This window comes from Penaeus monodon, chromosome 8, assembly GCF_015228065.2.
Source record: "Penaeus monodon isolate SGIC_2016 chromosome 8, NSTDA_Pmon_1, whole genome shotgun sequence".
NCBI lineage: Eukaryota > Metazoa > Arthropoda > Malacostraca > Decapoda > Penaeidae > Penaeus > Penaeus monodon.
In genome coordinates, this window is record NC_051393.1 from 51,382,944 (window position 1) to 51,398,053 (window position 15,110).

Consider the following 15,110-nt stretch of genomic DNA (forward strand, 5'->3'; position numbering starts at 1 on the left):
AACTCCATATCAAAGTAGGAGTCTGAAGCACACCAGGCTCCCCTGTGGCAGAAAGTGTTTCGAGAAGGAGTGAAAGGCCTGAGGAACCTGAAATCTACATCATACAGCCTTCTACAACAAAGTAAACCAGCGTAAAATCCAGTCGCAGATCTAGTCTCGGACAAAAGCCAATGGAAAATTGTGCTATATTTGCTAAATGCTAACCGTGCTTGGATATGTTCTTGGAAGAAAGGACGTCGTTTCCCTCTACCGTTTACAAGGGATTACGGACACACAACTTTCTTCGTGTTTAACACCCTCCACTTCAAACTAGTGACAAGGGAAAGGAATAAGTAGACAGAGACATGTAAGATACAGTCAGTCCCTGCAAATCCCTAAGACTAAAAAAAAAAGCATTGCGTTGTAACTGCAAATAGAGAACCAATTTGCTTCACATGCAGGCTAGACAACACGCCAAATCTTCAACCACCGTACCAGGATTGTACTAACTGGGAAACTGAAAGGAAAACATTCTCAAAATATTCTGGCAGTACGAAACAATGTTCAAGGGAAATGCACTGATATAACACAGTTTCTCCTCAAAGTGTATTTTCAGGAGTGCTGAAAGGATCTGACGAGAGATGGCCATTGTTCTATCAATTTAGTGAATTAGTCAACTTACACTAAAAGTACAAAAGTATTGATATCTTCTACAAACACACCTCCATAAAGGAATAAAAAAATAAATAAATAAATTTTAAAAAATTAAAAATCAGCTCTAATTACTATGTCACTAAAAAAAATAAATAAATAAACAAAAAAAAATGTTCAAAATCATAATAATAAAAAATATATTACATACCATATGTGTATTCACCATTATCTGCCAAAATTATTATGCCTTTAAAAGTAAGATCAGCAGAATGCCTCTGCTATATAAACACGCATAAAAAACACCCATACTATCACCTAAAAAATAAACAAATAAATAATAATATAAAACACAAACACTAGAAGTAAATAAAATAAGAAAAACATAACTTAAAAATTCCACACAGACAACTTCTTTAACAAAACAATAATAATGAAAAAATACCCCCCCCCCCCTCAAAAAAAAAAATAAATAATAATAATAATAACAATAATAAAAAAAAAAATAATAATAATAATAATAATAATAATAATAATAATAATAATAATAATAAAAACAATAACAATACTCCAGAGATACTAAATAAACCCGCACGAGTCGCCGCTCGCCCAAGGACACACCACACGCAGATTCCTCACAAGGCCTCACCATCGAAATATCACATAACTGGCCAAAGAAGAATTAACACAATTGATAAGGTACTGATTTTCAAACAACATTCTTAAAGCTTTGAGAGAATCATATAGAATAAGGTCTCCTTCAGGTAAAAGGAGTTAGCTACAATTTGACAATAATAATGATAATGACAATTATCATTATAAGAACAATGATAATAATAGTTATGGTAATAATGATAATTATAACAATTATAAAAAAATAAATAAACAAATAAAATAATAATAATAGTAATTATAATTATAATAATAATAATAATAATAATAATAATAATAATAATAATAATAATAATAATAATAACAATAATAATAGCAACAATATCAATATTAATATAATAATAAAAAATAATAAAAATAAAACCATCAATGACCAAAATATTATAAAATAAAAAAGACCACACACACACACAATGATAAAAAAAGGACATAAAAAAATAACAAAAAAACTATTATAATGAGAATCTTAAAACTTGTAGATTATTTCTCAGTCAATCCAAAACCCTCGCTGTGAAGGTTTGAGTATATCAAGTTTGCAGTAATTGCAAGGTTAAGAAAAAATAATAGTAATAATAATAATAAAAAAAATGTAAAAAAATAAAAAAAAGGAGTGGGTGGGGAAGAGTTTTTTATATATATATATACAAAGTCCCTCAGCCTCCTCAAAGTTTATTTGTATCCTTTGAACTAAATGTAATTCACCTTTCGTGCCTATTAATGCAATCGAAGGAGAATTACGTTGCTTTTTGCACGAAGATCGAACTGAGAATATTAAGTATTCTTTAATGCACTCTTAGTTGCAACCTTTTTTTTCTTTTTTCCAAAAAAATAAATATATATATAAAGATATTACAGAAAAACAAAAGACAGACAATCGCTGTCTAATGCCTAATAATAAAAGAAAAAAGAATCCTATTAATATATTTCTGTAAAACCTTCTCATACTCTTTACTACTACTTTTCTCTAACCAAAAAAAAAAAAAAAAATCCAATTCAAATAAAAAAACAAACCCACGCAATGCATTCATTTCCTCTCGCCGCTCCCCAAACAAGCATGAGATTCAGTCACAACGGAAACAACTCCGCCTTGTTTTGTAACGTGTGAATCATGGGTCCATTTGTTCCTTCCCGTCCAAGCTCTCTCAGTCATCGAGTTCCTCCATCCTGCAGCGCACAGCCATTTCTACAACCTCCAGGCTCGAGTAGTCCAGCTCTTTGATCAAGCAGAGCACAGCTGACAAGACATTGGCATTCTGAAAGAGAAGGAACTTATTTACAATGAGAAATAATAATATACAAAAAGTCTACAAGAAAAGAGTAGGAGAAAAAAGGGAAAAATATGTATGACTAATTTTTTTTCTATCAGTCAACTTGGACATTATAAATCCTGAAAGAAAATCACCCCCTTCAAAAAGGTTAAAGGCTGAGATAACAAAAAAAATTCTGAAATATATTTTTCTCATTCTTTGCAACTTTTCTTGTGAACTTCAAAGAACTAAATACATACAATCTTTTCATTTTACTTACATGCATAAAGTACAAAACACAAGCACACTTCTTTTCAGAGTAAAGACAATGCTCACCCTTGTTTTTGGCCTTGCTGGGTAAGGCTTAGTGGGTGAGGGGCGCTCCATGGCTGATGAGCGCGAAGCTGTTTCCACCTGCTGTTCCACTCGGCGGTACGTGTTGTCGTAGTGCTGCTGCACCAAGCCATTCTCACTTTGCTGGAAGGTGGCGGTTGATATTAGTGGTTGTATTTCCTAACTTGTCCTATTTCTTCCTCAGCAATAATCTTTCCCTCTTCAACTGCCATGACTTATGAGAAGCTATATGACTGAATATACCATACGGAATCTCACCTCTGCAACTAACTTAACACATTTCGCTACAGATAAGTGTAAATCCCTCATTCAGATCACAAAAGAAGACCTTAAAGTCCCTCTCAAAGCTGCTCCCTCATAAAATCAAACGCCAAACCACGACCGAGAAAACCCTCTCTCACCCTGCTCTGAGTTCTGGGTTCATATCGAGGGTCTTGGGAAATCCTCTGCTCATAGCCAACAGGGGACTGACGCACCTCGCTGGGCGGGGAAGCGTATCCATACCCGTCCCCACGACTGTATCCTCGCTCCCTCTCTTCAACTTCACTCTGTATACAAGTAAGTAAATGAGCAAGATGATAATGATGAACTTAATAAGTCTGGGTATGTGTCTGTGAGTATTTTATATATATATATATATATATATATATATATATATATATATATATATATATATATATATATATATATATATATATGTATATATATATATATGTATATATATATATATATATATATATATATATATATATATATATATATATATATATATATATATATATATATATTTTTTTTTTTTTTTTTTTTTTTTTTTTTTTTTTTTTTTTTTTTTTCATTCAGCCCAAAACATCCAAACTTAAAACATACATGAAGCATGAACAGAGAGAGAGACAGGAGAGAGAGAGAGAGAGAGAGAGAGAGAGAGAGAGAGAGAGAGAGAGAGAGAGAGAGAGAGAGAAAAAAAAAGTTTGATTAAATCTTAATCAGAAGATGTTCTAATGATGCCTTAATCAAAATGCATGAGAAGATTATCATTCACACCTTTTTCTTAAACACAAGAATAACTTCAGCACCTCATCCAATTCTACTTCTTAAGCAAAATGACTCGAACATTAACCCACAGAACCATCAGTAGAAAAAGAAAGAAAAAAGGTTCTCTTACCCATCTCTGATCGCGGTACTGTTCCTGACCCGGACGGCGGCTGACAAGGGAGGAAAGCATGACACAGAAGGTTAAAGACAATGTTAATTGCAAAAGTACAAACTCACTGGAAAAAAAATAAATAAAATGAAGAAGAAGAAGAAGAAGAAGAAGAAGACGGAGAAGAAGAAGTTCAGAAGAAAAAATTGAAAAATGCTGATTAGAATATTAGCATTTGTTTTCTGATAAATATTAGAAAACTGAAATCAACACTGTTGATATTTAAAACTGTATTAAGTACATGAAATTTACTTTAAATTTTGGCACCTTCAAGAAGAATGGAGTACAAATAACATCAATTGGCAGCAAGACAAACATAAAACTCATACTTTGCATGCTGAGGATCAAATCAAGACCTAAAAAAGAAAATATTGTGAAATTTCTGGCAACAGACCGTTCTGCAAAAACAATTCAAAAAGACCAAGATCTTCTATTTGTCAAATACAACTGCATCCAAATACATTTAAAAAATGGGTTAATCTAATATTCCAAAAAATATATAGGGATATTTTGTAGTAACCCCAATCACTCTCTCCAGTCTTCAACTAACATGGAACTTTGAACAAAGTGGTTCCTTTGATTGACTGAGAAAGTCTACTGATCAAGTACTGAATTTAACAAAAGTATGTTTGTTTTATTCTATGTTAACTAAGCGTATTTTGTTCCAAACTACACAGGAGAATACCAGCAGCTAGCATAAAATGCAAATCTTAACTTGGGAGTTATATGCATAGATTTTCCTTAATTAACACTATTAATTTCAAGAAATAAACACCCAAAGTAAGCAGTTATTGCCAAATTTCTAGAAAAGGAATCACACAAAGGACAAATAAAATGCAACATGTTTTACAGGCAACAGAAATCAATGGATGAAAGTGTAAAAGAACATCCGCTCAAGATGGACGATGCCATGAGTCTTCCCTAATCCTAGAATTATTGGCCAGAGCCCTAGTCTCATACGCAATCACTGGAATCTAGGACGCGGGAAGTACAACCTTAAACACCAAGTAACTTCCACCAAAAGTGACGATTCCACAACACATACGATCATGTCCAATACAACATGCTGGAGTCATGCAGCCACTGAAGAGATCATGCTCAGATTTTTTTTTGTTTTTCTTTTGCTTTTCTCTTTATTTATTTTTTTTTTTGGAGGGGGTGTGTGAATCTTGAGCCACTTTTGCATGCACCTTACTTTGTGTACTCACTGAAGGGGACAGAGTGGGTTGTTGTTAGTGGCATTGCTGTCATTATTATCGGGAGTGAGGGGGGAGTTGTTAGTGCCGTTGGTATACCTGGGCGCCGTGTCTTCCCGGCTCAGATAGTTAGCATTGCGTGAGTCGTACTCATAGTCAGCATTGTGAGTGCGTGATTCAGGTGAGCGTATATACCCTCGTGAGTCAGACGAATCGGCTTCTGTGACAATCTGGCTGCTACGCCGTGATGGGCTCTGGAACACAAATTAAAAAATATTATATATAATCTCTGCAATCAAAGTCCAAGGATATCACTAATAATCAATAGAAAAATCATATCTGTATATATATACTGCAGAAATCAGTATCACTTCAAACACACACTTCAACTACATTATCACATATAAGGGAAGCAAATTCACATTAGCATAAGAAATACACTGATAACACATTATACGAAGTCACTCCAACGTCACCCAAGGGAAACAGGAGAACAACACGAAACGGTGGTGGGACTCTGTGGACACGGTACATACATATCCATCCACCAAAACATATATATATATATATATAAACCTCCACAAGATACAATGTCACTCACACAACAATAGGGAAGACAGAGAAGGGAGTAAGTTAGTGAGCACCACAGATATTTACGGGAAGCAGCGAAAGATAAAGTAGTCTTACATGGATTGCAAGAGGAGACCTTAAGGGCCCAAGCTGGTCACTGCCTGCCTGAAACTATTAAATGGTATATTTATGCATACAAATGAAAGTACTATACAACAAGACTCTATCCATTATACCAAACTATTAAATGGTAAATTTATGCACACAAACAACAGTATTATGTAGCCAGATTATACCAGTCATAGACACTGAGATTAAAAAATTGTATCTATAAGGTATAGCTTCTATTTCATCACAATCATGCTATATGTATATTTTTAAACATGGTTTTAAAATTTAACTTCTAACCCTAAAAGAAAAGAAAAGAAAAACACTTGACAAGTTATACATGATGTGCAGGAGCTAACAAATACCATTCAAAGTCATTGTGTATTTTCAAAATGTATGAACTCCATTAATGTAATATGCCTATACTGAAGTTTGGATTGTTTTCTTGCTCAGCCATGTTAACATCATAATAATTATAAGATTTCCTTTTATGCAATCACAAAGCATTGGTAAACACTAGCAGGAACTACTGTATTGAAACAAAGTGTCCAAATAGCTTTTCATTGAGTAAACCATATAACACAATACTATCACAAAATCTCTCTACTCCAAATTGCTGAGCCAATTCCCAATATCCTGTTAAAACAAAAGACCAGACAAAGATCAATGGCTAAATAACTGAAATATCACAGATCTGGCTCCTTGATAACAGGGGAGGTCTATCACATGGCACTTAAAAGGACAGAGAGAAGCACTGGTCTTGTTTTTGTTTGTCAAGCTCCCCTGCTATCAATTTACAAAGTTTTGTGTGGCTTGGATAGAACTATTCCTTCTGTAAATTATTTACAATGAATAAACACCAACGATGACAATAGTGATGATGAGGATGATTATGATGACAACAATACCTGCAAAATGAGGACAGAAATTGATAAGGATGAGGAAGATGATGATGATGAGAATAAGTACCATTACAAATATCAGCCCCATCTACGAAGACCCATCACATTCATTCTATCTTCTTTCAGTACATGAAAACAGAACAATACTGCTGCCATTTTTCCTAGTTATTACTTTTTTGTAATTATACATTATCTGCTTTCTTACACTGCCATGAAAATGTTACATAAAGTTCATAAAATATTATAAAGGCCGAATCTGCGTTTCTACTAAGAAAGAATTGATGTTTCTCTAAATCTGTGACTTGTCATTCAAAAAAGGAGGAGGAGGAGGAGGAGGAGGAGGAGGAGGAGGAGGAGGAGGAAGAGGAGGGGGGAGGAGGAGGAGGAGGAGGGGAGGAGGAAGGAGAAGGAGAAGGAGAAGGAGAAGGAGAAGGAGAAGGAGAAGGAGAAGGAGAAGGAGAAGGAGAAGGAGGAGGAGGAGGAGGAGGAGGAGGAGGAGGAGGAGGAGGAGGAGGAGGAGGAGGAAGCAATACATCATTTCCCACTGAATAAACATTGTCCCTTGTTCTCAAATCAGAGGAGAACCACAGACACAACATCATATTTCCCTTGCCTACCTTAACCACAAACCTGAAATACTGGAAAAAAAAAATCATACAATCCTAAAGCCTAAAGGAACAACAAGATTAATACCAGAATTAAATTCCCCCAGCCCAGACCATGCTGTACTTTGCACTACCAAGATGTATATACAGCCGACGCATGCAGGTGCTCTGTGGTGATTCTTCTGTACATATCATGTGGACAACAAGGGAACCGAATTGTAAATTAAGAGAACAGTATCACTACACTTTAAGAGTAGAGGGAGCAGTTGTCTTCGGCCCAAAATCGCAACTCTTCAGCAAGTAGATTTCTTCTTCTTAAAGGATTGAAGATATATATTGGAAGGGGATTTCAGAAAGATAAGATTTAGAAACAAATCAATAAAATTAGGTTAAATTGTATAAACTACTGAATGCATAAATGAATCAAAAATCAAATGTACTAATAATGGGGGGGAAAAATGCAAATAGAAATAAGGAAATAGCTAATTATTAAATATTATCAAATAAGACTTGGTCTATTGAAATAACTCAAAAAGACACTTCCTAGATTCAATGCAATCTTTTTGCACATAAATATATCACTGTTTCCACAATCTGTGCCTGTGCATGCTAAATTACCAGTTCCCAGTCCTTGTGAACATATGACACATGAAAACTCTAAGGCAAGAAATGCCTCTACAGCACAGTCATACCAAAATGTGTACCAGTGGCTATTCTATTTTGCAAAGGCTGATCCCTATACTTTGCTCTACCAAATCAAAGACAACAGTAAATATCTTATTTGGATTTTCTAAATTCATCTTTAACTGCAAAATCAAATACTTCCTTTCTGTTTTGAAGCTGCTCTATATTTATATTGTAACTAATGACACACGACCAATTGGGATTTTTAGTACAATGATATGAACTAATTCTGCTATTAAGGAGTACCTCGTATATTCCATTTGGGTGAGTAAAAAATATATCCATATATTCTCACAATTACACACACATATTAGTCCATACAATCAGACCAGCAACGTATCTTAAGGAAAAGAAGGTGAACTAGGGGAAAGGCAACGAGATTTAGTAAATGTGAGGAAGAGTTAACGCCGAAACAGAGTCCGTTACACTGATTCCAGAGAGCAAAGCGAAGAGCCACAACCTTAAGTTAGAGTCCCAGAACAGGTTTGCGCTGTGAGCCTGCCATACTACTGGGTGGATGTCCGACCTGTGTGGAAGAGTACGACGTCCTGCGCAGTCGATCCGAGCTGTCTGCCTCTCCGCGGTGGTAGCCATTCGAGCTGCTGCTGCTGCTGTAGTACCCACTAGATCCCTGCTGTTTACATTCTCAATTTAACATCGCTTTATGGCACAATATAGCTTTTTTATGCAAAGTTATGAATGCAATAATAAATATGTCTAATTATAAGGTCTGTAAGTTCTAGGTTTTTGTATGATCAGAAAGCAAGCCACAGACAAATTTTAGTTTATGCTTTACGTACATGAAAAAAATAATTAATTTTCATACTGCATCACACATGTATGATACAAGGACAGAGCTAAGGAAAAATAAACTTTTATTTTGTCCATCACTTACAACATAATCTGATTAAACAATTAATTCCAATCACTTTGATATAGCAGTGAACACAATATATAACACCACAGGCCACTGATGCAAGTCAGCATATCATGGTTCTTATCCTTGAACCTATCTTAAACAAATTTAGTGCAAGCAAATATCATACATAATCTCTAGTAGACAGAACAAATTACATCTTTATAATATATTGCACTTTCTATCCCCCCAAAATAGCCCAATGTCCTTTCTTTATCATATCTTATCAAAACTGTTTTCATAAGACGCTGAAGGCACGTTCCGAAACAGCTTGATTCCATCCACGTCAGTCTTTTGCTTCTCAAGCGCGAAATTTCCACATGACGGATTTGTGAATGAATTAATGTTACCGACGTCTCATAGACATTAACATTCTGTGATTTTCTAAGGCTGTTTTGCATATAGCCGTATTCTTATTTGATGATGTTATAGGGAAATTTTGAAAGTGGATACATCTCTCATCTGCAAGGAATTCATTTTTTTTTTTTATATATCTTTCCTTTTGCATCTGATCTTCAATATAAAAACAGTCCATTCAAGTAAATATACAGTCCACACTGTCAGGATATGCCTAAATTTTCAGTAATAATAATAATAATAATAATAAAAAAAACACTAACACAAAATTTAAATTCCATTTTCTAACACAAGGCTACTTTGGTGAACATTAGCATCTCAAAATATCAATGAATGTATATGTATGTGGATATATATGTATATATATATATATATATATATATATATATATATATATATATATATATATATATATATATACATACATGTATACACATATATATACATACATGCATATATATAATACATACATTTATATATATATAATATATATATATATATATATTATATATTATATATATTATATAATATATATATATATATATATTATATATATTATATATTATATATATATATATTTATATATATATATATTTTAGTATTATATATATCATATTATATATATATAATATTTTATATTATTATATATATATATAATATATTATATCATATATATATATATATATTATAAAACATACATATATATAATTATATACATATACATGTCTACTTATATATACATATGTGTATATATATCATATATGTATACATATGTATTTGTATATAATTAAGTGTGGGTGAATATATGCATGTATGTATAAGTATGTATATGCATTTATGTATATATATGTATATACAGGTATGTGTATATATAGGATATACATGTACATATGTATATGCATATATACATACACACGCACGCACGCACGCACGCACGCACGCATGTGTGTATGAATATATACATATGAGTATATGCATATGTATGTATTCATGTATTTATGCATGTATGTATGCATGTATGTATGCATGTATGTTTGCAGGTATGTATGCTTATGTGTGTGTATGATGTGTATATAAGGTAAATAACAAAAATAATATATGTTACACAGTACTCTGAAACTCCTATTAGATTCACACTCTCATGCAGTCTTTAGTAACAAATTTAGTAAGACATCCTTCAACCACAACTTCATTAAAGTAAGACAGAATACAAGATACATCATCCTCAACACAAATTTCTACATAAGCTATACCTTAAGCACATTTCAAATAGTGAATACGTGATGTGTCGTACCGATTACAAACCTGAATGCAGTCACTATGAGAACTAGATATTCTATATTTTGTGTCTATAATCTCACCACATCTATACAGTATCAGTCTACTGTTAATTAAAAAGAACATTATGTGATTTCACCTTAAACTCTCTATAACCTGAACCCAAAAAGAATTTGATCCTTCAAAAACACTAAATTGCTGCTCAGGAAACTGCTTTCAAAATCTACTTCAAGTATAAGTGAGTGTACAAGTGAGTGTACAAGTCAGTGTTTCTATAAGGCTTATTCCATAGCAATCCTTATCTGAATGCCAGTACATAATATTAACCCTTGGATCCAATGATGTGCTAATTGGTACCATAGCAGTCAGCCAGAGTTTCCCATGGTCTGAACTTGACAGTGCTCTTTGCAACAACTCATCTGTGCATCTGTGGGTGGCCTATTGCTCTAAGAAACCTTTCTCTGGACCAACTGTCAGATCCAAATCTCCCTAGTATTAGACGCACTATGTCTTACAATGTTTATTGTGCTCCAGAAGCATTGGCGAGTAGCTGACAATCATCCAGTACCATTAATTGTGATTCTTCTCAGGTTACCAGCAAAATAATTACAAAAGTTTGTTAGGTACTATGTGTGTCTGGTCTAGAGAAAATGTTTTTGAGTACAGACCTGTCAAATTATCTACTGGCTTGGAAGGGTCGCTGATCCAGGTAGATTTCTAAGGAAAAGTTCTTATTCCACCTTTCTCCTTTAAAATCTGTTAGATCAGTGACTCCCTCTGGATCCATCACAAATCCCAAGATCCTGTGATCATGGGCTAATGCAGTTATGTTAATACAAATGTATTTGAATTTATACATTTGTTTAGAAGCATCAATACCTGTCCAAGTTTTAAACCAAAAATTATCCATCTAGATAAATGCTCCTGGGATAGAAGTTCACTGACACTAAATCCTGGGTACATATCTAAGTCAACTAAACATCTTTGTGCTAAAGTACTAATTTTCCAAATAACTGTGAAAAGATGAACGTAATTCTAATATACAGTATTATTTCATTGAGGTCACCTATGTCTATGTGTACAGAACACGAATCACAATAAATCTCAAATCTCAAATTCTACCAGTTACAATGCATATAGCAGGTTCATATATGTATCTGAGCTGAGGTGTGACAAGAGAAAAATGTATCCTAAAGCTAACAAAGGCTTATATATAGTGTTGGTGAAGACATTGAGACCACATGGTTAGCACTGCCAATATGTCAAGTAAACAAGATTAGTACAGTAGCAAGAAAATACTCACAGTTCTAGCTTGAGATTTACAATCACAGTCTTGCAGTCGATACTGTAAAAGGTTGCTGCCACTTTTTGTATTCAATATTTACCAAGAAGTAGCTCAATTTCTTATAACTTGATCTCTAACAATTTTATATTGTGTGTGTGCATTTTAAGCATAAAATACCAGCAGCTGTATTAGAATATTTTATGTGAGATCTACCAATCTATGTATCTTAACTGCTACAGTGGTGGGAAAACCAACGTTTTTACCCCCAAAGAATCTGAGGCTAGAACTGCGTTTACTTATCCCGAACCTTGGAGAAAGTGCTCCAACTGTCCTCATGCAACCACCTGGTGTGCTCATGCTCTTGCTTTACCCTCAGGTTAAGTTGTTAATGAGACATCACCAATATATTTGACATCTAGAGAAGGCCATCTCTGTGAAAATGGGGAGACAAGGGGGGGGTATCTGATATGGGGGAGGGGGAGTATTCAAAGATATAGGTTATGTCTGAAGCATTCCTAACATATAAAGAAAAGAAAAAAAAAGAAAGAAAAAAAAAAAAAAAAGCCTCCACTTGGCCAAGCATGGTAGCAATGGCCCTCACCTGAGCATTGGAGAACCTTCTATGGTATTGGTTGTTTTCTACAGGTGAGCTATACTCCTGCGGTCTCGGCTGACTCACTCTTCGCACTCCATAATGTTGCTGCAATGTATCACCCACCTGTGTACCATCTACCCTTCCAATGTGTTATATAAACCTCTTCCATTTCATGTACATAAACCAACAAACCAATATATGAAACTCTGATTTACACAAATTATAAAAACTAGCCAACAGCCCATAATGTGGCCTTCACCTATTAATCATGATATGTTAATCAGCCAAAAAAACTAGTTTATTAATGAGTTTCCTCTTTATAAGTGGCTCTTGAACATGGGGTAACTTAATCAGGGTAAAACATTAGTGTTGGCATTAAGGCAAATGTATTTTCTTAACTTTCCTATATCATTAAAATGTTGATAATTGCTATGCATAAATTTTTAGTATATACATCAGTCTCAAACTTTCAGCAACCACAGATGTGTGTTTTATATTCAAAACACATTATTAGCCTTTAAAGTTGGATTTTAACAGATTTTTTTTTACATTCAAATCACTTTTATTTTAGTCTTATTATCTTCCTCCAAAGCAATTTTCAAATAACGAATGTTCATCGGTGTCTGTTTGATTGTAAGAGTCTATGTATCCATCCACATTCATATACATACATATGTATATGACAATATGGGTGTATATAGATGTAGATGTGCATAATGTACCCACATATAGGCACTGTATGTATCCTCATACATATGCTCATGTGAATGTTCCTTCTTTTCTTTTTGTATATGCTTACATGTTTAAATGTGTGTATATAAATAAATATGAGTAAAGAACCCAAAAGATCATGTAAAAACATCCATCCTTACATCTAATCATAAGTCATTACAACAAGGAGAAACAAAGCAGGCTCAAAGCACAGTCACAGTTTTGCTCATGCTTCAACACCAATAAGAAAGTGAGAAGTGAGACCCTGTTGCTGGCATCAAACTTTTCTCCTTGACGAGCGCTAACGTTTCCTGTCACGAGAATCCAATTCACGTGCGCCTTCACACTCTTGTGGGCGTGCCGTGTACTCCAATTGGCAAGAAAGGACTGGTCAATCGTCTCCCTAAACCTCAGCAGAAATTCCAATTTCTTTTCTCTCATTCCTCTCTAGTCTAAGGCAACAGAGGTAGCCTGGCCTGCAAATACCTGCGGGGAGGTGTCCTGGTTGGAGTAGTGTGACATCTGCGAGATCCTCCTCTCTGGGTCGCTCTGCTGGTACTGTGAGTAGCTGGTGCGTCGGGCGACTGGCTGTTCGTCATCTTCGTCATAAACAGCCTGAGAGTATTCATAGCCGTCATCCAAGGACTGCCCATAGACATCCTGTAACATCGCCATAATCATGACAACATCACTCGAGTCTCGCCTTGTGTTGGGTCGTATCGGAAAGATTCATGAGTGCATTTCTTGCTATGTCAAAATGAGCGAGGAGCGTCAAAATCAAAGGATAACAAAATCATGAACTAAATCTCGTAATCTCAAACACACAATCTCAAAAATCTTTACAAATCAGTTCTTTATAAAATGTCAAAATTTAAGAACTAGAAAATCAATTTAAAATCTGTCCAGCCTCTCAATCTCTGCACACCAAGTACGAATCTCTCAGATACGCGAAGAATGGGCACAAGTTCGACTCATTAGTACAGATGAAGAGAAAACTGTTAAGCACTAACTATCAAAACCACTAAGACCTAAAATACACAATACTTTAAACAAACAAAGCAGATCAGAGGCAAAGAACCATAGTGAAAATAAGCCATAAAACAAAACACAGGACAGTCTTATTGTCATACTGTTAATCCTTGTTAATCAAGACAAAATTAACAGGATGAAATTTTCCAGACAAGAAGCTAGTAGTACAGCTTTAAAACAGATACTGGAGATTTTTTTTTGAAAGTATCACTTTCAACAATCTCTATTCCTCATTACATTTAGCATTTGCCTTATGACCCCTGAAGCTTCATCAAAAGAGAACAAATCCCCATTACTTTCCATTCTTTTTATGAGCAAAAAAGTGACCAAATAAATCAAATTGTTAAAAGTAAGAAATACTTCCAAAGACCAACTTGAAATTTTAGCCATCTAACTTTATTTAATCCAATCTACATTCCGAAGATTAGTAGCTTCGATTTATTTTTCCTTCTACCCCCTAAACTACAATGACAGAATCAAACTTATATTAAAACTATTCAAATGACATCCAGGTGTCAGCCAGTTAGACTTTCTCCCTTTCTATTTCTCCTTTTTACTGCTATAATTCCTTATGTTGCATCAATTCTCTTTCATTATTGCAACACAAGAGGTAACTCAGGGTAAAATCTCCATGTGATGATTATCGGTTTCACAAAATCAAGACGAACTTGAAATTTAAATAACCATCATTAATTAATAAACGCAATTCTCTTACTTCGAGTAGGGAACGACAAACGCATTTTTGTAAAACACACTTAAACTCCTTTTGA

General features: G+C 34.2%; 1 protein-coding gene across 5 annotated transcripts in view; it reads right to left on the reverse strand.

The window, feature by feature from the left end:
- Window positions 1-1,751: 1,751 nt before the first annotated feature.
- LOC119576423 (serine/arginine repetitive matrix protein 2-like) overlaps window positions 1,752-15,110 on the reverse strand; it is a 21,774-nt gene continuing 8,415 nt past the window's right edge. Inside the window, exons 6-12 of one of the 5 annotated variants that reach the window (XM_037924125.1) lie at window positions 13,798-13,926; window positions 8,696-8,803; window positions 5,400-5,554; window positions 4,066-4,105; window positions 3,305-3,451; window positions 2,886-3,026; window positions 1,752-2,555 (exon numbers count right to left, since the gene is read on the reverse strand). In XM_037924125.1, the coding sequence (XP_037780053.1) occupies window positions 2,445-2,555; window positions 2,886-3,026; window positions 3,305-3,451; window positions 4,066-4,105; window positions 5,400-5,554; window positions 8,696-8,803; window positions 13,798-13,926 (831 nt within the window). In that variant the 3' untranslated portion in view covers window positions 1,752-2,444. Of the gene's footprint in view, window positions 2,556-2,885; window positions 3,027-3,304; window positions 3,452-4,065; window positions 4,106-5,399; window positions 5,555-8,695; window positions 8,804-13,797; window positions 13,972-15,110 lie in introns of all 5 variants that reach the window. The other 4 variants (XM_037924124.1, XM_037924123.1, XM_037924126.1 and 1 more) reach the window with 4 other exon arrangements.